We start from the raw sequence: 26,991 nt of genomic DNA, 5'->3' as shown, positions 1-26,991 counted from the left end.
TGATGGTTCAATGTCGGGCTACTGAGCCTGGCTATGGAAGAAAAAATGAACTTGTTGGCACTAATGTTAAGGATTCAAAATGTTTAGCACAACACAAATGGGCGATATCAGTGTGGCTTCATCCATCATTTAAATACAGTCTTTGACCCACACCCACATGGACAAGTGAGGAGGCACCGTCAGAATCATGCTCTTTGATTTCTCTAGGAACTCTAATGCATTAAAATGAACTACAGGAGTTGTTGGATACCCTTTTTCAAGCACACATTCCCATAAATGTTACCTGTTGGCAGCTTCATTCACAAGCTGGCAGGTTTCTGTGGCAACACGCCACATGAGCGAGATGCCTTTCCGTTCAATTTTATTACATATTTGGTTCAGGCACAAAAAATAAAAAAATAAAATAAAGTAAAAAAAATAATGCTTGTTTTGAATTAAAACCACATGTTAGAAAGCTCCATTTTCTGTGTTGTCAGGCGAATAATACATACACCTATACAAACTACCACTAGAGGTCTCTCACATAATATTTCCCACTGAATGAAACTGTAAATAACACACTTTCTGCACCAAGGAGAAGGTACAGATTCATACCTGTTTGTCTATTGAATTAGCACAAGTCAGCGGTGGAAAGAGTATTTTGGTAAATGAATTTAAGAAAAAGAAGAAGAAAATCTACAAAATCATAACAACAAACCTATGTAAGTTATATTTAGTTATATTTTCACAAAAACTTAGTTTCACACTGCAATAGTATTAAAATCCTAACATATACGTAACTAATACTCAAAATTCCCAGTTCTACCACTTATATTTACTACAATAAGCTGAACGTATATAAAGACTTCAAGCAAAATTTAACTTCTTTATATACTGATATGTGTAAATTCTATTTCACAGGCTGATTGTGTGGGATATTTTTATGTAAATAATTAAGCTGTAATATAAAAAGTAAACACACATCAAATACAGTAGATGAAAAAAGAATTGAAAGAATTAAAAAAAAAAAGCTGCAGCCTACTGTGTGTAAGCCAAAGAATTTTCCAATAACATTTTACTTGGGCCTTTACTGAGCTTTTATGGGGGTGAATGTATAAGCACAGGAACACAGAACACACTGTCAAATACACACTTACCTCTCACTTCATTAGGTACACCCGTTCAACTGCTTAATGCAATCAGATGACAGCAACTTAGTGGTTTAAGCATGTAGACAGGGTCAAGACAGCCTGCTGAAGTTCAAACCGAGCATTAGAATAAGTAGGAAAGGTAATTTAGGTAACTTTGATTGTGGAATGGTTGCTGGTGGCAGACAGCTTGGTCTGAGTATTTCAGAAATCATCTCTATTGTTTAATCTCTATTGTCATAGAGTTAACAGAGAATATCCAGTGAGCTGTTACTTTATGTCAATTAAATTGACAAATGGTAAATGAACTGGTTCTTATTTTATAGTATATAGTGCTTTTCTACTTTAACTGAGCACTCAAAGCCCTTTTTATACAACTTTCCTCATTCACCCATTCATACAAGCATTTTTTTCTATGCTCTTTCTGTGTAAGTGCCTTTTATTTAACAGTGTACAAATGCACAAACTGGTGATGGCTAACCAGCCGGACATGGTAGTGGTGAACAAGCAGAGGAAGATGGCTGTAGTGATAGATGTAGATGTGGTGATAGCAACATCAGGAAGAAGGAACACGAGAAGCTGGAGAAGTACCAAGGGCTCAGAGGAGAGCTCGAGAAGATGTGGAGGGTGAAGGTTATATTGGTCTCAGTGGTAATCGGAGCACTCGGTGCAATGACCCCCAAGTTAGGCAAGTGACTCCAGCAGATCCCTGGAACAACATATGAGATCTCTGTCCAGACCAGGAGGACCAGCAGGACCCTCAAGCTCCCAGGCCTCTGGTAGAGGACACGAGCTTGAAGGATAAAGAGTGCCCACAGAAGCGAGAAGAGAATATATATACATATTAAGGAAAATATTATATATATATTACAATCAAAGTCTGAATATATGGATTGAAACTTGAATATATGAAATGAAATTTGAAAACATGGATTCTTGAGGGAATTTATCAATCACTGATGGAGATGTCAACTGAGATAACACTTCAAGCAGAAGCTGAAGCACATGATATGGGGTAATTATACCATATTACATCTCAAAGAGGAAGGCCAAGATAAGTGAAACTCACTACACTACTAAAATCACTACTTTACTCACTACTACTTAAAAAAAATATGTACTTTCCACTTCTTACATTTTGAAAACAGGTTGGACACTTTTGGTCTAACCGAGGGAGTTATTGTTTAACGTCTACGCAGGCCTTCAAACATCAAACCGAGTTGAGCCTGAACAGTAACACATGAAAGTCAGTCCTGTTCTTGTATATTAATCACCAGAGGATGTCGCATAAACAGAGGTCAAAGAGGCACAATCGTGTGCCACAGTCAGCGTAAAAGTGTTTTTTCTTTTATTTTCACAACACCACGATCACAAGGACTGCAGGTATCCATAAGTTTTGGTGGCGGTACTTCAGCATGTAGCTAGCCCTATAAGAAGTAGCGAGCATGAAGTGAGCAAGTTTTTTTTTTTGCCTGTCAGAGTTGTTGTTTGGAGCGACGTTTTTAAAGTGGCAGGTAATTTCAAATGCTACGTTTCTTTCAGCTAAACAAACATCAACAAACACACAAACTGTTTGTCTGCAGTTTGTTGCTAGCTAAACGTGCAGCTGCTGTATTTCACAGGGAGAGAAAAGAAAGCCAACTTCACTCAGAGCTGGAGAAAGATAAGACAGGACGGGAGATTAAGACGAGAGGTTAGATTTAAAAGTAAGGACTGCTCAGTGGGATTTGATAAACTGGAAATTTAAAGTTTACATGTGAGTCTTCATGTTTTTTAAATCAGATATTTTGGTCTGTACATGTGAAATTATCAGTTTTCATATTGTGAAACTGCTAAACAAGCTGAGGTTGACTAACTGTGTTATTTAAGGATGGAAATCATGAAAAGCATGGAAATCCTCTGCAGGTTAGTGCAGGATTAACAGGTTAGATTGCTGTACTGTGATGGATTTAAAGTAAAAAACAAGTGTGGGACTGGTGCACAGTGGCTGTCTAGTTAGTATTAGTGCAGAGGACGGAAATCAGCCAGGACAACTGATGAAACATCTGCTGACATCTGATTGATTCAGGTGTATAAATCTGTAAAGAGCAACAGGTCAGCTTATCACAGTCTGAACATTAAGAAAATCAACTGGAGCTGTCATTAGAAATTATTGTGAGTTGTGCTTCTTTTCCCCACACTGAGCCCTTAAAACTAATTTCAGCCCCCCCCCCCCATCCCACTTTAACTCTTGACTTTATACACATTCAAAATTTCCTTCTTTTTCTCTGCTCATGCTCTAGCTGAGTAAATTTTTTATTATTAAAATTTAGACTGAAACAAAGTCTTTATTCCAATTTACTAATATTTTTACATTAATACAGCAGTTATCTTTGCACAGAAATAGCTAGTAGAAACATCCTCCAAAGTATTACTTTTACTTTCTTACTTTGAGTACATTTCAGAGCTTGCACTTTTTTACTTTTACAAGAGTAAAGAGTTTAATAAGTACTTAACAGAATATATACTTGCTGTTTTTAATTATTTTATATTTTAAATAACAGTAAACAAGTCTTAGTGCCAAAATAGAGCTTTAAGTTGTGACTTTCGGCTTTTCAGAACTTTAGATTTGTACTTTTTTGTAAAAAGCATCATTAGCAGTCCTAGTGTACTTTGAAATGCAGGTGTTTTACTTGTAATGGGGTATCGTTTCGCAGTGTGGCACTGTTCTTTAAGCCCCTTCCGCTGTCTCCCTCAGACGCTGCCGAGTCTAAACTCCAATTAAAACAGAGCAACAACAGAGGGAGCCATTGCTTTCTGCATTGGAAACAATTTTCTTGACAATTGTTGCAGCAGCCTGGCTTCACTGTAGCATATCTCTAATTCACAATCCTACAGAGGGACCCACCTCCACATCGCTCTCTCTCTTTCCTGCTCTCTCTCGCTCTCTTGGAAGGAGGGGGAGGAGAGCGAGCGCAGTTTGAGTTGCGCTCGCCGCTCTACGCCAGCCAGAGGTGTGTTTCGGCTCCACACTCTGTATCTCTGCGTAGCAGCACCCAACCATGCAGCCAGCCTGAGTGCCATGTCCAACAGCTGTGTTGGCAAAGGGTTACCGCTCATCCGAAGGGAAGGTAGCGTCTTGCTTTGAGGAGGACAGAAGATAAAAGAAGACTGACCAGTTGCAGAGAGAGAGAGAGAGGGGGATATAACTGAAAGCCCCCTCCTCGCCTCACTAAACAGAGCAAAAACGGAAGGCTTTGGAGTATTCAATTTTTTCTTTCGTTTTATATTTTTCTTATTCCTCATCGCAGTGCTGGGAGGTGCTTCATCTTTTCATATAGTCTCTCTCTCCGTCATTTGCCTCCTCATCTATTTCTCCATCTACCTGGTGTACAATTTCTTATATCTATGAGTGAGATAGAGGAGAAAGAAGGGAGTTTTGTTTTTCCAATTTTTTTGCCCTTTCTTTCTCCCTCTTCACTCTTCCTTCTTCTCTTTTCACCAAACCATATCATTCCTGTCAGTCCCTCCTTTGCATTTCACATCAAAATGCTGCTCATCAGGTCATCATACCCCATCCTACGCCTCTTTCTGTGTCTAAAGTCTGATGATTAATGATCTTGGATGATTTTTTTTTCAAAGACAACTAAAAAACTCCTCATGAATGACTATTTTTCCCCCCCTTTTCCTTCTCTTTTGGTCCCCTCCACACCCATTTCTTTTGCATCACACTCTTGCGGGATTCTTAATTGTTACTCTAGGTAGGTTCAATATTGTTTAGTGTCTGTCTATCTGTCTGTCTGTGTGTATTTGTGTGTGCTTTACGTATACATAAAACACACATTAACACACACATGCACTCGCACACTAAACTATGCCTAAAGGATGAGCGTTCAGTGAGTCGATATCGGTCTGGTCTCGCATCCTTCTCCTCATCTGTCCTCATCATCATGGCCAAGTGCGCCCATTTTTAATTGTTGTCTTTGAGAGATCTTTTTTTTTTTATCTGTACACATGTCACGATTTAATAAAAAAAATCTTTATATATATTTATTTGTTTTGTAACGCATTTGAAATGGAAAGAAACGAGTTTGCAGTCTCACCGGTGTAATTTTATTGACTTTGACAGCCGAATTTTGGCAAAGTTTGGGATATTTGTCCTAAAAGGAATTATATTCTTTTCACATGATCTGCTGAGCTGCATTCAAAGTTTGGCGCTAATGGCCATCTCAAGTCATTAATAGTGTATCCCATTTCATGCTTGATTTTGTGCTTATTTTGATTCTGCCAGTCCATCAGCAGCCATTAGTACTTTTACTGCCTCCCTGCCCCTTCCCATCCCACACACACACACACACACACACCAATACACACCGACGCACACAGACACACAACCTTCCCTCTTCAGCATGTTTTCAGTTTTCCTCCTTCTTTCACCCAAATCTCTCCATTTTCTTTTATTCATTTTTTGTCATTCTCACTCCCTTTCGGCCAACAGAGACCGGTTACCATTAGCTGGATGTTGATCAGTGGATTGAGCGGGTAATTCCTCGCTGTGGATTTAAGGTGTAATAGACAGCAGGTTTTTAGATAGAGACAGACTGATAGACAGATAAAAATAGGTAGAACTTCACACGCCATTTCATCACTACCTTCCTCTTTTCCTCTGTCACATTTTTCTCCTTTCCCTCTGTGTTTTGTTTGATGCTACGTCTCTACTTCTCACCGCCACACCTTTTTTGGGAGAGCTGCTTTAAAGCGTTACCGCTGCTAGCCTATTCTCAATTAGCCCATATACACATGGACATTTAACTGAAAATTGCCTGTGCACTCAGCCGTAAGGTGAAAAATTTTGCCTACTAGCATAGGCCCACACCAGCTACTTTAGTCTCACCGCCCACCCCCTTCTTATGGACTGATAAAGAGGCTTAATGAATCCCTCTTTCTTGATTGTTCTGAGAGTGGGATGTCGTCATGAAGGAATATGAAGGACCGCTCGTTTTGCTCTGTCTTTGCTTTTGTGTCTCAACTCTGCTCCTCTGTAAAACATCTCCACTACAGTCTATAAATTATGTGTTACAGAAAAGAGTTAATTAGGTGAGTAGTGAATTAATAAAGCACTCACTTCTTCTTTGCAAGTGAGCGTATGCACATGCATGAAAAGAAGGTGTGTACCCTGAATACGTGTGCAAGAGCACAGCTGACGGAGCAAGAGTGTGCATGCGTTTGTGTACATTTGGAAGTCTGCATGAAGCTGGTGGAAATGTATTCTGCATGAACTTTCATCTGCAGGTGATGGCTGTTTTTGTATTTTCCACCAGAGTTGCTTGCACGGTTTCACCTTTCGTCGTCGCTCTGTGACTAATTGGTTGTTTATCCACTTAAAAAAAAAATCTATAAATTTCTATAAAATTGAGATTACATCTCCAAGAATTTCACACTCTCACACGTTCAGCTGCATTTCAGAGCACAAAATATCCCTCACTCACGCACTATTTCTAACGCGCAGAATGAAGCTCATATCAGGTGACTCACTCAGTTAGTCCAGTGCAGCGTGCAGGTGCATGAATTTACATCTGTTCATGTCTATTCTCTCATTTCTTATTGTGCGCCTGAGCTGCTGGAGGTGTGTTAGCCAGTGCCAAACTGATGTCATCCTCCTCCTGTGTTACATTTCTTCTTCTTGTTTCCTCCCCAGTGGGTCTGCGACAGATCATTGACAGTGAATAAATCACAGACCTAATATCACTCATACACCAACTTTGCTCTAATTGACTCTTCAGCAGGACTTTATTGAGTACAGTGCACACTAAAGGGAATGCAAAAGACTGTATGCTGGGAATTAGGCTATAAAGTCCCATTTCAAATTAAAATAGTTAGGTAAATAATACTAATATTTATCTAAGTTAGGAATTGCTTCACAGGAAGAAATTTATAAGCTCTAAAAAAATGCTCGGAAAAAAAAGAGGCAAATAATGAAAAATAAAAGCACATTGCTATCTTTTAAACATCCATGAAAGCTTTTCCATAAAAATGTTTTAAAAAGAGATTTAAAAGACAGTAAAGAAGTTCCCTTTTTGATCTCAAAGGTCAGACTGTGCCACAGTTTGGGAGCTCTGACAGCAAACACCTGCTGACCTTTGTCTACTAGCAGAAACTTTGGCATAACCAGCAGATCGCCCTGTATACGCCCTGCCCCACGTAACAGGTTAATAAGCCCTTAATGTGCTTCAGATGAAAGATGTATGATCAGTGAGATTTTAAAATCAATACAAAGTGAGAATTTGCCAGTACTCAAGTAATGTGTTTATATTCTTGATGCCAGTTAGCTGTTAAAAACTAAAAACAGAATAAATATCCTAAAAATGATTAAAATGCACCATTAGACAAAAGAGAGCAAACGTGAACTGAGTCTGTAGGTAAGAATAACTACAGGATAACAGAATAACTAAGTAATAAGAGTCACACTTATTACCTTTTGATTATCTTCTATTAATTTAATCTGTTTCGTGTCAGTATGAAAACAGTTTCTAGGCATTTCTCATAAGCAGCTGTAAAACAGAACATGAGTCTCGTGGTGGCTTTCTGGATTTTTAGGCAGTCTTTATACATGATGTTGGACTTTCTCTTTATAGACCAAAGTACTGGGCCACACATTACACCAGCTACTTGGTCATAGAAGCCAAAACCATGAAGCTCCCAGCGCACAGTTTTTGTGCTGATGTTAATGAGTGTTGGCGACTTTTACGCACTCAGCGATCCTGCTCTGTAACCTGGCATGGTCTAAGTCCTAAAGGCTTCACCTTTGCAATAATAAATCTGACAGCTGATCGTGGGATATCTAGGAGGGCTGAAATTTTACAAACTGACTCGTTCCAAAGTTTCCATGCTATCACAGTACCACGCTCAACCTCGGAGAGCTCTTTTAAAATGGCCACTTCTTTCACATATGTTTGTACAGGCAGGCTGGCCAGGTGCTTGATGTAAACATCAGTGGCAACAGGGCTGAAAACACCTGAATTCAGATGTGTGGTTCAATACTTTGGTCCGTTAATGCTGTCTTAATATCGTAGAGATCTTTACCGTATACATGAAAAACACAAAATAACCATTTAAAAAAACTAATTTCACATGCCATAAAACAAGTAATCAGTTAGAGGCTGTTCATTTTGAATAATATTGAGTTATGTATACATAACCATAAAAGCATTCACATTTACATCCATAAAATGGCTTTCTGGGATTGCATAATTCAATATTTTGAGAAGCTGTTGGTTCATAGCGAGGATACTAAATGAATAAACAAATAAGCCTTGTCCAGTTGTTTAATGCAAAAGGTTTATGTAAGGATATACCGCATTGTTCTAGGAGTCAAGCCATCAGAATGATATTAATGCCACTATGAGAGTCAGAGATAATTAGAAGGAGTCAGAGAGAAAGATGGATTTTTGTAAATAAAATTTGTTGAATGAATAATTCATTTCACTGCCAGACAGGATTAAAATTCTACACATGCACATATCCTCTGACAGTTTTCCTGAGGGCTAAACTCTGTGTACCTACATATCCTGCATCTACTTCAAGATGCAATAAATACGCACGTGTTGCCAGAAATAGGCATATCCTATCTTGTGAGCGTGTGCCAGTAAAGATCTGTTAAAGGACGAAAAACTAGACAGAGCATACATTAGTCAGGCTACAGCTTAGGTATTTTTAATACTGATGAATCATTACATCATTTTATACCACCACAAGGGAACTTAGTGATTGGAGACCGTGTCCATGTGCAATGAACTTGCAGGTTTCTTGCCTTTGTAATGGTTATGCATAGATGGGGACCAGTTACTGTCCTCGATGCATCAAGACGGAGTTAGTCTGCTATTAGTTTGTGAATCAGTGAGGTCAAATTGGGAATTATGTGCAACATGTTTGTGATCAGTTGACTGTGATGAATCTCAGATGTGCAGCTATCTGCATGCACAGTAATGCACATTAACTACTTACATTCAGAGTTGAGCTCTAACCTCAGAGAAATGAAACAGAAATTTAAAAATTCCTCCGCAAACTGTGGTGGGCTGCGAATCTTTGGAGACAGGTTGCCTCCGCAGTCACCTTTCAATCTAAAGTGGTCGCCCAGATGATGCGTGCTCGATGTTTGGATGACCTTGCCTGTGGTTGCAACAGGGAACCGCTGATTTTTCCAGGTCACAAGCTGGTGGTCATCTAATGTGACCGAGCCATTACAGAGCACGAAACTGATCAGCTGCAACAACTCTGGTCCCTAGTGGGGTTTTTACACGATACACAAAAAACATTTTACAGTTTTGAATTGCAGTCAGTTAAAACGTAATCAGTTTTTTGAAGTTTGTCAGTGGTGGCCGGTGAATCTTATAAAAAAAATTTATGCAATGTCCGACCCAGAATGAGGAAAAACCATTTAATTCCGCTTACAAACCAAATGTAACATTCATTTAATATATGAATGTACAATTAATGCCAACATTAAGTTTACGTAGTTCTGTATAAAACAAAACTCACAGTGAACATTTAACTATGATTTCTAACACTTCTTAAGCACTTCCTTGTAAAAAATAACTTACTTTCACAGTTATTTGTACATATTAAGGAAAATGTTCCTGTAGTGTGTAAATAATAATAAGTTGCTCTGCTTGTTCTTTCGTAGAATAATGCACAGTGTCCTATAATGTCCAACGACAGGTGCTGTTAATTTCCTCCCATAAATGTTTCATGTCTCTAACAGCCTAGGCTTTATCCGTTCCTGCTGTTTTAAAAAGCAAGCACGGAAAGCTAAATAATGCATCTGCATGGCTGCATCCAACTTCTGCTGCACCAGTTAGAAGTCCTGCATATACACTGTGTTTTTCAACCTGCTGTCTGATGATGATGTCCACTTGTTTTTTACTTGTACCTTCTTCTCCCCTTTAAGACACCACGTAGGAGTCCAAAAGATCAGCTGACGATGATTTAGGGTCGAATTAAAATCCACAACCTGAGTCACAATGCTGCGCCCAAATTTAGCTGAACCTCAATACAAAGCCTGTCACTTCGACGCTTTAATCTCCACCTTCTGTGTCTCTCTCCCTGATTTTGTTCTTGATTGTATCTCTGCCACTTTGGCCTTTCTTTCAAAGTTTGGCCCCTCTATGCCACTACTCTTAGTCCACTTGCAGAATAAGTTACACCCCTAGTAGTTTGCCCAAAGAGCATTGTCCTAGATACCTCAAAGCCAATCCTGCTTTTTAATTTTTATTTTTATATTTTTATGCATAGAAACAATAGCAAAATCAACAAAATAGATAAAGGTAAAGGCATGCAATATCTGAAGCTTATAATCTGCAGGACAATGTCGCTGTTTACTGAATGGAGGACAGGACAAGCAGAAAGACAGAGCTCACTGGTTCAAAAATAAACTTTAGCCCTAATTTTATTTTCACCGTTGATGCAAACGACAGGGAGGTAATACAGAGAGAGAGACAGAGCTGCATGGCATGAGGAGAGAGCCCAAACAATCAGATTACACTTTTTTTTTTAACTTAAATGACCCTGATGATGTTGAGAAATTAAGCTGTCATCCCTGAAAGGATATCATCTTTCAGTAATGTTTGCAGACATATGTCTTCAGACTCATGGGAAAGACAAAGTAGGGGTGAGCTGCAGGCTTTTTATCCCTGCTCTATGACTGGTTTAGATCATTGAGAGTAGGAAAGTTTGGATTTATTTATTTCCTGAAGCAGGCTGGATGATTCCTCTGATCAGCTGTTCATGTGCCAAATTACATCACAATTAAAAACACACCTTTCAGATTTTCATGTATTTTGAAAATGGGGTTGTTTTTTGTTTTTTTTTGGATACCTTGAATGTAAATGTCCCTGTCTCTAAAGCACTTTAGGTCAGCTTCTGTTGTTTAAATGTGCTATGAATAAAATAGACGTGACAGTCAACATAAAAAGTTTTAAACATTTTTCATACTGCATGTCTGAGGTCTATTTTTCAAAACAATTCAACAGGCATACTGAACTTAGAGGATAGAAACAAAGTAGATTTAAGGATTCTGCACATTTGAAAAGCAATAAATTGATCAAAAATCAATAATGACACTTTTAACCTTGGAGGGCATCACACCAGAGACTTTTTAAGGGACCCTAAGCTTAAAGCCAAAAGTACTGTCCTGCTCCCACCCCATTAAACCCCCAGAAGCCCATTGAATTCCTTACAACAGTCAATTGTTTTGTGCGCTGACCTGAGCACGTAGTGGAATAAATATCTATAGCTATAAAATATTAGAGTCTTGAGGATTTCGGTCACACTCTACTGGCCAACTCCTGTTTTTGAATATTTTAAATTCAGCATTTTCTACACCCTTTTTAAGCTGTCTTCTTCATGCCTATCCCCACTGGTGTAATGTGCATCATGTGACATGTGATAAATTAGTGACTTAGCTCCAAATCCATTGCTGCTAGAGGTAAAACACTCCACATTTAAACCTTTAAGTAAATCAGTTAAGTAGACAACAGTTCACGTGAGGGCTGCAATTCTGAAATGATCAAAAATAAACAATTGCAATCTGAAACAGTAACAGATGATAACCAGGATGTGGATATATAATCTCCTAGCGTGCTCTGTGTTGGTATATATTCTGGTGGAAGAAAGTTAATTTTTTGAGCGTATCTTTCCAAAAAATCGTACCTAAAGAAATCAACATGTTGCATTGATTAATTAATTTAATAACGAGCCATAAAGCCAGCGTGTTTATTGAGTACAGGCAGACCTTATAAAGGCCTGAGAAGGAAAAAAAAACTACCAAAAGTATCTCCTGTGAATAAAAAACAACAACAATGTAACAACATTCAGCACATTCAGATTGTAGTGAAAGGGGCATGTAGACACAGCGACTTGACTGAGTTAAGCCTTGACCTCAGAGGCAATTGACTTGTGTACACAGTGGCTTTCAGCCTTCACCAACAACACTTCATCCGCAGCCTTACTCGGCCATCTGACTCTTTCCTTGTCTCTTTCAGACGAGGAGCGGGCCGGCAAGCCGAGGATCATGACTGGCTAAATTAAGCAAAGGCACAGAGCGACAGAAGAAGGAATAGAGGGAAGCAGGAGAAGAAGAAAAAGACGAAGAGTACGCGCACATATACACACACTGCTGCTCATCTCCTCATCTCCACGGCAACAGTATTCACACACTTGCAGACTTGTGGAAGGAGACCTGCATCACCAGCTTTGGAGGAAGAGGAAAGACAATCAGATGGAAAAAGACGAATGAAAGTCCGCCCGTTCGACACTCTCCGTTCGCCGTCATTCGGCTTTTCTTCCCCATACGAGTGCTGACATTTTGAGTTGATGATCCGTTTTTAAATTCCTCTAAAACTCTCAGTGAAAAGCATTTTTCAGCCAGTTTGGATCTGGTTCTTTGCAGATTAGACTTTTTGTTCTTGGTTTTTTAAACCTTACTGCTCCCCCCACCACCACCACCACCACTACCCCCTCACACTGATAACAGCCCAAGCGTCACCCCTCTCCACCCATCAAGCACAACTCTGCTCATCCCTCAGCCTGCTAGACCTCACTTTTCAGCCCTCTGCGCGTGCCTTCGTCTGTCCACCATCCCTTCATCCGAGGCTATGAGAGGAGGAGTCGAATCCCAGATCACTCCATCATGCCAGTTCTGAAGAGTAGAGAGGAGATCCGGGCTGGCAATGTTCAAGGTAGGCCAGTGATTTAAGTAATTGGGGCTGTGCGTATGTGTCCATGGGCATCGCTTATAACTTCACCTCAAATTAAATCTTTGATAAGCCAGGCAATCAGAAAATGGTGAATAAAATCTCTATCGCAGCAGCTCAGCGGAGTGTAAGGTGACACCTCTATAAAAAACACACAAATATAAACGACCTGCAATTTAAAATGACATTTAACAGCCATGCAAATGCAGATTCTTTCTGTTTCAGAGGCTGCAAATGGGTGGCATTTCTGACTGAAAATTGACTTAAACTGATTATCATATTGCCTTGTTTTTCTCACATTTCACAGCTTTTACTACTTTAATCAACTTAATGAACTTTCACATGTACTGTAACATCTGAAACGCTGCCACCACTGTGACCGCTGATATCCGGCAGTTGCGATTAACTCAACCCTTATTTAACCTTCTTAGAAACTGCCCTCGTTCATGATAATTTCAGGTTATGTAAACTACGAGAGGATGTGGAAATAATGGCTTAATGGCTGCTTTGTGAAATATGAAGGATTTCCTTCATGGTTTGATCGGGTCAAACTAAATTTATTTTTCCGTATAGTTTTAAAAAAATGGTCTGATAATAAAACACGGCACATTTTTCATGCAGTTTAAATAGATCTTCAATTCTGCTCATGCACATTGCTTAACAAAAGGCCGGTTATATGCACTTATCTCCTGTTTTAAAGGATAAGTCACTTTCTGTGGCCATGTTTGTTATTTTCAGTAAGAGTGAGCAATCACAAGAAACAGAAGAAAAAAAACATTTATAGTGCAAAAGGAAAAAAAAGGACAAATTGCATGTGTGTGGTTTTTTTGTGTTTTTGTCACTTGTTCTTTCTCGTGGTGCTTTGTGAGGGAGCTCGGTGTTGAGATAAGGGATAACGAGGCACTGGCTTCAATAAGCCCATCAAAACGAGGAGTTGTGCTGCTTCACGAGGGAAAACAGGTCTAGACAATAGTGTCTGCATAAAGCAACAGAGTGGAGGAAACTGGAGCCGATTTTATTGCTGAGCTCGTGCTCCTGGCAGCCGCTCAGGAGTTCGACTGATGAAAGGCATATTTAAAAGTTGGAGGGGCGCAAAAAGACAATGGAACGAGGTGTCTGAGAGGCACGGTGACAAAGGGTGCAAGTAAAATCAGCCTTTAAAGGAGAATTTGCATGGCTTTCATTAGCAACAGAGCGCACCGTTAGATCAGGGGAAAGTGCGTTCGTGTCTTCCTCGACAGTTTTGAAACAGAATATGTGCAAAATTCTTTGTTCTGTCACTGCGTCCGGCTCCTGCCAACGGAGCAGCTCTAGGATTTGTCTCCTGGTGGCATCGCGGATTAGATTCTTGGCTGGATTGGTTTTTAGCAACGGGTGAGGCCAGTTTACGCTCCCAAATCTTTGAACTAATTTGCGCTCGCCGGCTCACAGGAGTCTGATGTAACTATCTGATTATGATGCACGTCTTTGCCGAAGCGTGACTTGGAGGAGGTGTGACAGCTGGCGTGTCCCTCCCTCGCAAAACACAACAGCTTCAACAATGTACCGGCTGTATTCTGCTCACTTATTAACATATGCTGTTCAGGCTCCGCGGTGTCCAAATTCCTGCCCACAGTATTTCAATCAAAACTTCGTTTTCCATTTCAACACTCTGATTTTCCGTTATGATGACAGCGAGCAGGAGAGGGGTTAAGGCGTGGCAGACAAAAAAGAAAAAGAAAGAAAAACAGGCAAAGATCCAGGCGCAGGCGCCAAATCCTGAGGGAGCTTCACTGACACTGGATGAAGGAGGCAGCTTTGTAGACAGATGTAGCTCGGAGTGCATAAGCAGCAAGGCCTTGGAGGGGTGTGCGTTGTTGTTGCGCCGCTGTGATGCTGCGTGTTTTTCCGGAGGGCGGGTTGGGCAGAGAGGATTACTGGATCTGAGCACTGGCTCTCTTGTCAGGCGGGAAGCGTGGCCCTTGGTTTGATCGGTGAACCGTGAACGGAGTGGCAGCAGTGAACTGCCATGACTGTACGGGCACCGAGATGTTGATGCTGGAGCTCAGAGACAGCCGGCTGAGTCAGTTTTGGACGCGAGCCCCATGTGACCAGCTTTACAAATGTTGATTGAGTCGTCGAAGGATTACAGGTGCTGAGCAGCCTGGTGTTTATTGTTTACCCAGAGCCAGAGAGAGGGAGAGGCAGAAGTGCAAAGCAGCTACACGGTACAGAAATTCCTCATCCACCCATGCATTTTTGGGGTTTTTCCTTCGTGTATAATGATTAAAAAAAAACCCTGAAAAGATGCTCCTTGCTCAGTCGCCAGTTCACAGCTGAAATCTGGATTCTTCCACGTGTATCCTGTTCAGTATTTTTTTTTCTATTTCCATGCTTCCAGTTAGTTTGCCTGGCACGCAGGTCCTCACAGCATCTTACTGTGTTAATATTTCAGGTAAATACAACAGTCCCGCCTGAAGGTAGAACTGACGCATCACCTAACAGCTCTGACACTTTATTAGAAACCAGATTGAACAGATGAGACGTGCTGCCACGTTATGTTTGAATGCATTTCAGTGCAGCCCCCTTCCACCGTGCTTATCGACGACTGGTGGTCTGACGAACGTCAGCTTTAGATCCAAGTTTCATCAACTTTGAAACCAACAATTTAACATTCACACTCACTCACACACAGCGATTGACCTGCTCCGTGCAGGTGAGAAACCCTCAGAGCGCAGCCATATGAATTTCTAATAGTAATTGTGCCTCCCCTCTTGAGATGACGGCCAGCTTTTCACTTCACCTTCAAGTGTGGCCCTTCAGTACTGATTAGGTAGGACGACATGTAGCGAAAGCTCTTTAGTCTGACTTTCCTTCTAAATTACGCTGTAGGAGTAACATTGTTCTGTTCTGCTCGCTCGCTTGATCGACGGTACGAGTTGCTGTAGGGGAGTTGCCTTTTTACAGTCAACAAACAGCCTAATTTTTCATTGTTATGCAGAGCGACTGGTTCCTCACGTCATCTCTCAGGTGATTTGTTGTTCCTTTTATTTATTCGTCAGAATTTGTAAAGTCCCTGGGCCGACCCACTGAGCAGTTTCCCGGTGATTAGGTGTCTAAATGGTAGACAAGCAGTGAGGTTAAAATTGCTTTTTGTTGGTGTAAAAGTGATGTCAAACTCACACCCAGCTGCTGTTTTGTCATCGCATCAAAAAGAAATCTTGCAGCAGGGAACAAAGAGAGAGAAGCTTAGGTGAGGCTCATGTCTGTGACACGTGAACTGTGAAGTCATACTTTCTAATATTTAGCACACAGCAGGCTACTGCTAAAAAATACTTCAGCGTGGCTTAGGTGAGGGTGCTGCTTGGAAGAATCAGAATGCTCTTCTACTAAAAATTATTTGGAAATAATTATAGGTAAATGAGCCAAACTGGATGAGCTACTACTGTCACGCAGGTTCCTTCAGAGCTGCCTTAATTCTTTATGGCACAGATTCAAATAAGTGCTCAGAGAGTTTGAGCCATGTTGACACGATAGCATTTCACAGTTACTGCAGATGTGTCAGCTGCACATCCATGATGTGAATCTCCCACTTCACCAATTTCCAAAGGTGGTCCACTGAACTGTGATCTGGTGAGATGATTTGAGCCTTGTGACACGATTCCTGCTGGAATCAGCGATCAGAAGATGAGTACACTGTGGTCACAAAGGTTTGGACATGGTCAGCAACAATGCTCAGGCAGGCTGTGGTGTTTAAATGATGCTCAGCTGGTACTAATGGGCCCAAAGTATGCCAAGAAATTAGACGACCTGACAGCAGGTGATGCAGAGTGAACAGCAGCTTCACTTTCTGTTCATGGGGGACAGGAATAACACCCGGTCTTCTGCTGCTGTAGCACATCTCCTTCAAGGTCTGACAGGTTGTGCTTTCAGAGATGCTCTTCTGCATACCTTGGTTGCAACAAGTGGTTATTTAAGTTCCTGTTGCCTTTCTATCAGCTCAAATCCATTCTCCTCTTACATCAACAGGGCATTTTCACCTAGAGAACTGCTATTCTCTGTAAACACCAGAGATAGCTGTGTGGGAGAAGACCCAGTACATCAGCAGTCTCTGAAATACTCAAAGTCACTTAAATCACTCTTCTTCTTCATTCTGATGGTCGATGTGAACTTCAGCAGATCATCTTGACCGTATTTACATGCCTGAATGCACTGAGTTGCTGCGGTGTGATTGGCTGACTAGATTTTTGCATTAACAAGCAGCCGAACAAGTGTACCCAATAATGTGAGTGTGTCACATGGCACACTGGCATCAATAGAATAGAATAGAATAGAATAGAATAGCCCTTTATTGTCATTGTACATGTACAACAAATTATGGGTGCTCGACACCAGCTGTGCTAGAATAAAATATAAATAGTAGACAGCAGTAATAAATAGCAAACAAGAGAAATATATACAAATATAAGAGAAAATAAGAGACATTGTGACCCCATAATAAGAACCCATTGTGTTGGGGTTTTGATTATATGCATTGTCAACCAGATGTTACTTTTACATCCAATAAATTCCATTTATTGGTCTTTATCTGTCCGTGCTAAGCTCTTAGCCCAGAAACCATCTGGCTGTGAGGATCAGCTTTTAGATAACCAGCTATTTCACATCTTTATCCAGCATCTTTAGATATTTACGGCTGTATTGGTGTTACATCATTTGTAATGCCTGGCCTAACCTGTGCTACATCTAGCTTTGGCAACATAAAATGGCAATTTAAATGTGTTTACCGCAACATATGGGGTTCATATTTATACTTGTTTGTGTGGCATGTAAATTAAGCGATGAATAATTAAACTGCCTGGGCCAAAAGTGGTCTTTATTTAGCTGGAGACATAGCATAGCAATAGAAAACAATGGCAGCCCAGTGTAGAACTTTGTCATTTGGACAGTCAGTTGCACTTTTATACAATTTACATGATTAAATAAAAGACAGATTAAAATGGTGATCGGTGGTCCATACAGACAGTGTAATAACACAGTGTGTTATTACACAAGTGTACACGCAATCTCATTTTTATTAGAGAGTGAGAGAAACCCAAGATGCCTCTTCTACCTCTCCTCTTCAGTACCTAGTCATGTGTGACTGTGAGAGAAGGAGGAAGAGCTAAGAATAGAGAAAAGGGGGCCCGATGCTGTGATGCCGCCGCTACCCACGTTCTGTAACTGAGCGTGCTCTCTACACCATTTCTGCTGCCCTGTTTGTGCAAGCTCTGCTCACCATATACACTGCAGCTACCTCAGTGTAACTACTTTTCTTTTCATCAAGATATCAGATGAGGAAGTTTAGCTAGAAATGGCTCTTTCATCCTTCCTGTGTTCGATAATAACATGATCTGAATGTCACACGTGGAGAGATTTCATCAGAAACAGTCACTCTTTATGTCATGCCAAAGGGAGCCCGTTTGAAGCTCCTCCACTGACAGGCAGGGACTAGAGGGAGAGCCTTTTTTAATCTATGTTTTTTTAAATCACAGATAGAAGAGACTGAAACAAAAGACAAGATCTGGCACCGAGGGCCGAGGTGCAGAGACAAGTAGAACTGATGGAGGGTTAGATAGCAGAATAAGATTGAGTCATATTTGATGATATTGTCCTCAAAAGGCTCACAAGAAAGAGACACCGGGACTCCCGAGAAATCACGTCGTGCAGATGACTTCGCTAAGAGGGGATTATAAGGCGATAATTATGTTTTCAAAGAGGGAGAGGGAAATGATGAAAGATAGAGAAGGAACAAATATATTAGAATCAAAAGAAGAAATAGGTCTGTGTGATGGCACTCATCAGAACAAAAAACTTGCTGCCAGATGGCTAATTTATTTACAGATATGCTAGAAACACCACCTGCTGGATAAGAAAGTAACATAGTTTCCATCTTCTGTAAGGTAAAATCAGGATTTTACTGCAGGGCTTGCTGTGCCGTGCCGTCTTGTTTATATTTAGCAGTGTTAACAGCAGGTGGTATCTACTTGCCAAACCTGTTCAAAGTGTCAGTGAATCTGTCTCCATTTGACCCTCAGTGGGGGCAACTTGTCAATTAATTAGCCGTGACTTGAGACCGAGAGTGGGTTTGAAGCGCAGACAGCTGCAGGAATGAGGAGGAAAATGCCCCCGCTCAAATACAGAGCCGAACAAGAAGCAGCGAGGTGTACTTATTGGGGAAGGAGCTGCGGCTGTCAGCGTTTTTTTCTTCTTCTTCTCCCCTTAATGAAGCTGTGGAACAGGTGATCAGTGAGACAGAGAGGAGGATTAAAGGTAGAGTTAACCTCTCAGGAGGGTAAACTGGAAGGTGAGCGCTTCTGCGAGATTTAGGTCTAAGTGTAGGAGTGTGTGTGAGCCAAGCGCAGAGGGCAGATCACATCAGTGTATAAAAGATTTCAATTTGCCCCTCCCGACATTTGTTGCAATCAGTCATCAAATGCCTCCAAGAGCTAAAAGAAAGAAAGCTCTCACATTAATATTCAAACTAGAAAACGCACCGATGTTTCCTGAAAACCTCCAGCAACAGCAGCCGTGCACGCCTCTGATGCACTCACAGGTGAACTTCACGGGTAAAACACTGACCTGATGTTATGATTCACTGAAGAGAACATTGGAGATCCAAGTGCAGGGCTCCGGAGGCCAAATAATTCAACAAAAAAAAACCCCAAACCAGCTTTTAGTATTCATTACATACTTTTATTTAACCGGGAAGCCCCTTTAAGCTGAGATTTCCTGACAAAGCGAAACATGGCCAAGGTAGCAGCCATACAAATGCAATACATTTTACAAATGCCACAGATACAACATAAAATGCAAGCTCTACAACACGATATACAATACACAAATACCCGCAACAAAGAAACACAAGTGGCCTTTCAGGAAGAAACCACAAGTCTCCTTCACCACATTCTGTGTGATGCTTTTAAATTCAGCAATAGAGTTTTTCCCACATCTGTTGAAACCCTCAGCCCATCAAAAACCATCCATTTGGAGGAGAATAGCGGGAAAATATTGGAGCTGAGACATAACAAAGGCACAGAGATAAACTGGAAGTATACCCAGTATCGCTTTACAGATACTTTTTTTTTTAAACCAGTTTCCTGTTTCCTAAGAGTTTTCAGTGAAGGCCAACCCAAATGATGGAGAATGTACTGGTGGGAAAGTTTTTAACAGAAAAATACTATGTGTGTACACTTTCAGTGGATTTACCATCAGATATAACGATTCTAAAATCATCAAACCCTGATTGCTGATTGCTGATACTGTAATGTACTCAGTCAACAGTGTTTACAAGAAAAGTTTAATCCAAAGAGTCCATGCACAGCAGACCATCGTGACACAAAGCAGATGACAAAGGGAAAGACAGGACTGTGTAGCGTACACACTCAGAGATGACTGTGGATGAGACACAGATGAAAGCATCTGTTAGCATCTGTTAAGCTTATCTATTAGACGTGGGTGGATCAATCTAAATATTGATAGTATTGATACCAATGATGATAGTGATATTGGATTGATACTAGCATGATAGGATTGATAAATTGTTACTGAACAAAGTCCATCAAGTTCAGTAGCCCACTGAATTGTGCTAAATAAATTGTTCCTTTTGAAATGAAAGAAATATACGTGTTTTGACTGTCACCTCTGTTTTATTTATAGCCTATAGCACATTTAAGCAGAAGCTGACCCAGAGGGATTCAGAGACACATTTACATTCAAGGTCACCACAAAAATCCAGGTTCAAAATACGTCACACAACTGATGATGGTTCATCTCATAAACCATGACACACTCGCTCTTCCCTGCATAAACTGGCTTTATAGGCTTAAAGTATCAGCATCGTTACTGGTATCTGCAATTCTAGCCCTGCATTTACTTGGTACTGATTGATACTAAAATGTGCAGTATAGCACAGCACTATGAACTATACGATGACAAAAGGTGGAAAAAGAATAGGACGTGAAACCAAAACCTTCAAAGTAAAACAGGAAGTAACAGACTGGGGTATTTTGGAAAATGCAGCTTTTTCTTAGTTTTTTGGATTTTCATCTACACATAAATTGTGTTTTAGGTCAATGAGGATTAGGATGAAGATTTTCAGAAACTCTATATATCCCCAAAAACCCAAAACAAAGATTTTGTTGTACAAGGTGCACACTTTATTTTTTCTTTTTTTCACGTCGGACTGTGTTGTTGTTTATAGGCTTCTGACTGGCCAGATGTTTTTTAGTGTTCAGATTATATTACCTGTTTGTTTAATATGCTCTCGTGCATTCATGTAGACTAGATTAAAAATCCCTCATTTAAAAAATAACTGTGTACGTGTGGATGTAGCCCGACACTAATCGCAATGAAGGAGACAGCGTGTGGATGTGGTAAATATAAAATATAAAGTGGTAAATATAAACCACTGTGTTACAGCTGGTCTAAGTAAAGCCTTGGCGGTACTGCATGGTGGTTATTTACCTCTAAGATACGTTGCTGAGCTTACTGGGTTTTAATTAAATACACACATGTTCACAGTTGGAATATGTTTTATTATTAAAAAGCCACCATGTAGTTGTAGTTATTCTTTAAAAAAGCCCACGGAAATAGAGTGTTTCATCCTTACAGGAGATAGTGTACGCAGACTGTGAAGACCATTTTTAAACAAAGAGGAGCTGATTAGAAATTACCAACAGTTTGATTAACTGATGAGTTTTTTCCCTCTGTAAAACTGCCCATTATGAGATAGTCTCTCAGTTGTGGGGATTTGCTGCTCAGTTTTAATTTAACTGTAAGCCTAATATCATTGGATTATGAGTTGTTTGGACAGCAATTTGAAGAAAACTTGCAGATCAGTTAGTAATAAAAATAACTGTTGCCCTAGTTGGTTAAATCCCCTAAAGCCTTTTCACTGTGTAATCACGACAATCTCAAACTAAACTGAAACAACAGAAACTGAACCTTTTAAACAATAAATATATAATACATTAATACTGAACACAATAATCTTCTAATACTGCAAATATCTGCTATACACACTTCATGCGGTGCTCATGTGTTAATCTGAATGTTTCAGCTGGTGATGTGTTGCATTGTGCAGCTTGTCTTTATGCAGTGTCCTCATGTAGTTCATCATTAACAGCTTTGTCACTGTGTTGTCACGTTTTAAGGAATAAGCTTGTCTGTCTCTGCTGGACCTGCAGAAGAGTCTTTTCTTCTGTCTGTGGCCAAGATTTTTAATGACTGTACTTCAGAAACTGTGGTTAGATAATCACAAAAAAACAAGCAGAACACTGTTGTCTGGCAGGTTCAGAGTCACAAGCTTTTGAAGTTGAGTTTTCATTTGTGGGAATATTAACAGGGTTTCTCCTGACTTCAAATGTGGGGGGAGTCTGCAGACTCACTTCTGTATACTCACATTCCTCTGTATTTCTCAACATTTGATAAATGAAATATGTTCACAATCCCTCTGATTTTCTTTCGATGGAAAGTTGAAACTCTTTTAGAGATGCTAAAATGTATTTTATGTAGAAAAAACCCAAATCATTGGCTCAAACACATTAAATTTGGCAGGTCTATTTGAATTTCCACCTTTAGCCACGTGCAAGGGAGAAAACAAAACAGAAACATGCCATAGCCCTCGGTGTGACACGTGCATCCACACACTGAGGAAAACTTGGCCAGAGGTTGGAGCAGATGTTATTTGAATGGTGACCAGCTGACAGAGCTGAGCGGTTTGGTGCCGAGCGTTTAGACTCGCTCTAAGACACACCAAGAACATTTTTTCCTGTAATATTTGTTATCAGTGGTTGACAGTCTGGGTATTATATTTGCACAACAGCTCAGTAAATCCAACAAAATGACTTGTCTTCTTGGCACAGAGAGGGCAGACCAGCTGCTGATGCTGGAGGAGGTATGAGGATGTGTAGTAGAGGAATTCAAAGGTCTGTGGCCTCAGGTAATTAAGGGGAATTATAAAACAGACAGAGTGGATAGCCACTGAGTTATTTTATCTACTCCCTTGATGCCACAGGCTTGCTATCAAATCCTCAAGAGAGCTGTAGCTGTTCAACACTCAGATTGTGCCACCAGAGAAGCAGTTGAGACCAAAATTGCTTGTGGATGGAAAACTCCGGTATCATGTTTCTGCTTTTCAGAAAGGCCACTAAAAGAAACCTGTGAAAATACATTTCAGCCGAGGTTGAAAACATGGTGTGAGTGGCTTTTTATACACTGTGCTGTGGGTAGCACATTGTATCGGAGTGAGTTACAAGACCCTTTTTAAAAGAAAAAGAAAAACCAGTATGCACTGTAGGCTATTGTACCATTACATACATATTGCAGAGGCATGCACCGACGAAACAGAGGTGGTCCAGACCCTATGAGGCTCTAAAGGACCTGGGCTGCTGTGGAGCAGGCACCCGTCACATTGAGTCCAGAGCAGGCAGTGTAACCTCAGTGGAATAAATGGCTTCAATGAGGTAATGAAGACCTCAGGGGATAGATGGATCCTGCCTCAACCCTGTGTTTGTCATCGTCCCTTTGCCTTTGAGTGTGTATATTCTGTTGTCCGCGTGTGTGGGCTCTCTGTCCCGGTCAGTTTATTTGCCTCTGATGAAGAGACCATATAATGTTGTTTAGAGGGCTGAGGCAGCCTCAGTACGACAGTAGAGATCCATAGTGCGTCTCGTTATAAGTGCAATTAGCAGGGAGAGGATTCTTGACCAAACTAAAGTGCACTTAATGAAAGACCCAAGACCCTCTTCAATAAAGCAGTGATTTTTCTCTGCCATTCTGGCCCATATGCAACACAATGCGCGAGGTGACAGATTAGTTGGTAGGGAAGAAGTATTAAAGATTACTTGAACAGACTTTGGTCCTCTCTTCTTTCCAACGTCGCTTCGGTTCATTGAAGTTTGTGGAGATTCATATTTGGAAAGCTATCTTAGGCATTTCAAGTGATTTGAGGTCTGGACTTTCCAATACCTTCATTCTTTTATTTTTCAGAAATTCTGTTGCAGACTGCTGTGCTTGGCATCAATGTCCTGTTGCATGACCATTTTCAGCCAAGCTCTAACCGCCGGACAGATGGCATCACATTTGACTCTTGAATACTTTGGTATACAAAGGAGTTCGGAGTTGGACTCAGTGACAGCAAGGTGCCCAGGTCCTGTGGCTGCAAAACAAGCCCAAATCATCACCTCACCGGCACCGTGCTTAACAGCTGCTATGAGGTGTTTGTGCAGATATGCTTTTTCCAGAAGTCTTGTGTTCAGATGCACCTTTGCAATCCTAAACTTTGCTGCCATGTTGTTTTCAGAGAGAAAGGACTTTCTCCTGGTAACCCTTCCAAATAAGCAATACATGTGCAGTCTTTTTCTAATCGTTCTGTCATGAACTTTAACATTTAATATGCTAACTGAGGCCTATGGAATCTGAGAAGTGGCTCTCAAGGTTTTTTGCAATTCCTCTGAGGATTGCAGGGTTTGACCTTGGGGTAGGTTTCCTGGGACATCAACGCCTGGGAAGATGTTTCTAACTATACAAAGATTAGAAATTGAAATAGTGTTATAAGCCTTCTGAGATTGATGGGTGGTTACAATTGCTACTAGCTACCAAAACCGCTTTTGCTGCTTTTATGGAGGTCCTCACACTCGCTGATGATCAGTTAATCAAGTGCATTTGACTAGCAGCACCTTGGTGTTACTGACTCTCTCGTTTCTTATGTAAGCTGTGAAGGTGTACTTAGATTTCACACACTGCTTCTGCTTCTTTGCTTAGGTATAATAGGCCATATTTTGTTGTTCGTCTGCGGTTGTATTTTACAACCTGAAAGGGACAGATTTCTTTTTAATGCTTTGATATGTAAAACCTTACAACTTTCAGAGGGTCTACTTTCTTTTTCACAACTATATATCTTTTTATCTGCTTTCTCTTTCTCTCAGCCTCTTTCATCCCACTCAGTGACTAAATTAAAATCTTGAAGCATCCAAAAGTGTCAGCAGGATTCAGTGCAAGAGGCTCTTTATTTATCGAATGGTCAATGCATTCCTGATATGAGGCAAAAACCAATTAACAAGTGCGATGTAGTTTATATGGTTTATTCCTTAAAGACCGTCCGCTGTAGTTTAAAAGAACACACGCATATCCACACAGCTGTAGCTGTTGACGTTTTTCTTTAGTCTTAAAATCACCATCCCGCAGCCTTAAATACTCATTAGAGGACCAAATTATTATTTGTGTTTAGTATTCGTCCACAGCTGGAAACAGTTCACGCAAATAAACAACTTGCTCATGTTTGAGAAATATTGGCTGAAAAATGAAAGGGCCGGGCTGTTTTAATAAGTTCTTTCGTCTTTTAAAAAAAATCTTGTCTAAGAGGGGTGAATAATATTTAGGAAAATGTAAACGGGAGTGGCACAGATAGAGCAGGGTGGTGGGGAAGCGTTTAAAGATGGGCCGAGGCATATTTGGTTCTGGTCATTTGATTTCACGGTGAACAAAAGCAGCTTAGTCTGTATCTTTTTATCCAGTTATGACTGTAACAGTACAGTGGCGAGGCAGGGTATTTTGCTGCTAACAGTCAGGCCTCGCTGACAGTTGACTTTGTGAGACCTTGTGAGAGTGAATTGAATAATTGTAGAGGATGTAAATAGAACTTTTGTTGGCTTCCACCACCTCTGCAGGAGAGTCATTATAGCTGCATGATGTCTGATTACCTGAGTGAATACAACAGTGTCACATGGCGCTGACTGACACATCACTTTTTGGTGAAATACAAGCTGTTCCACGGAGCACACGATACAGTCCACACACCGGCGTTATTATAAGTCTTCATTCAGGATTAGTAAATAGGAAGCCCTTTATTACAGCATGGTGAAGGCAGTTTCACAGACTCTCTTTATCTGATACTGTTATTCATAACATAAAACAGTGAGTTTTTCTGTCTATGAAACAGCCTGAGTCAGTTTTCTAATTCCGTTAAAAATAAAAAGGGCTACATCTTAAAGAGCTGTGACATCGAAACGCTGAAAATGACTCTCCTCAAAATGAAACTGAGAGTGAGTGCTTAAAATCCATTTTCAAAATTTCACTTCAATGTGTCGTTTAGCAGCTTAAATAACAAAAATTATGTCAGCATAAAGTTAAAATAAGTTAAAATACACATTATATCACCAGCACATGAATGGAAGCATTGAGCTAAAATGTAAGATCAGTAGGTACTTTCATTGTGGTCCCCAGTCACACAAGCTTGGAGATCAGTCAGTGACTGCCTGGCAACGACCGGTCGATAGGCAAAAATGCCTGGCAGGAGGTTGCTTGGTGTCACTTGGTGACACTGGTCTCACAGAGGTTTCCTCCTTTCAAGTGCTTTAGGTGGATTTTGCATGGAAGTAAAACACTCGCCAACTATTCGCTATGTGGCTATGAAAGGTTCAACATTTACTTTGAATAAAGCATGACCAGAATTATTGCCAAACTTGCAAGCTCAATCTCTGGGTGACCAACTGGTTATGGCAGCTACTTATAGCAATGCAATCAGAGTCATCAGGAAGTTCCCCTCCTATTTTTATTCTAGTGTGACTAAGGCAGAGTGTGCAGCCGTGAATACAAGTCGGCATTTTCCATGCAGACTGCAAGCGACAGCAGTGATCTACTTGAAACCTGAGCAATCACAAGGAGATTTTTGGTGCAGCATCTCATTGTGGAACAGCCAGCAACCTCCGGCGATCACTTACCAACTGGATGGACGATACACATTTTTCTCACTGGTTTGTTGACTGTTCTTCTGGCCTGTTTGACTGTAGCCTTAATTTCTTCTAACTCTAGAATCAATGGTGCTGCAAACAGTGAGAATGAACCAAAACGGTAACCTGAAAGACTCTAAAACAGTACCTAATGAGCTGCGAGTTCATCATTATCAGCAACCATTTTTATATGATAACTTGTTATTTGAGCCATTTTTAAATCCACAGTGAAATGCTGTTTGCAAAAGAAATGCACTTTTCCTCTCCTCTCTGTCTGCAGGCGCCGCTTGTGACGTTAATTTTAAACTAGCTTCTTTCTGTGGTTTTAAGGCCCCTTTGGACATTGAGATATAGTACGCGAGACAGTTGCTGATTTGCTCCTGTGTG

At 40.5% G+C, this 26,991-nt stretch overlaps 1 protein-coding gene across 1 annotated transcript in view; it reads left to right on the top strand.

Moving 5' to 3' along the window:
• The first annotated feature begins 4,068 nt into the window (after positions 1-4,068).
• Positions 4,069-26,991, top strand: part of grin2bb (glutamate receptor, ionotropic, N-methyl D-aspartate 2B, genome duplicate b) — a 132,498-nt gene continuing 109,575 nt past the window's right edge. The window contains 3 exon segments of the mRNA XM_025908072.1: positions 4,069-4,867; positions 6,189-6,203; positions 12,146-12,841. Coding sequence (XP_025763857.1) covers positions 12,833-12,841 — 9 coding nt within the window. The 5' untranslated portion in view covers positions 4,069-4,867; positions 6,189-6,203; positions 12,146-12,832.

The sequence above is a fragment of the Oreochromis niloticus genome, linkage group LG6 (genome assembly GCF_001858045.2).
Source record: "Oreochromis niloticus isolate F11D_XX linkage group LG6, O_niloticus_UMD_NMBU, whole genome shotgun sequence".
Taxonomy (NCBI): domain Eukaryota; kingdom Metazoa; phylum Chordata; class Actinopteri; order Cichliformes; family Cichlidae; genus Oreochromis; species Oreochromis niloticus.
This window is presented reverse-complemented; position numbering and strand designations above follow the sequence as displayed.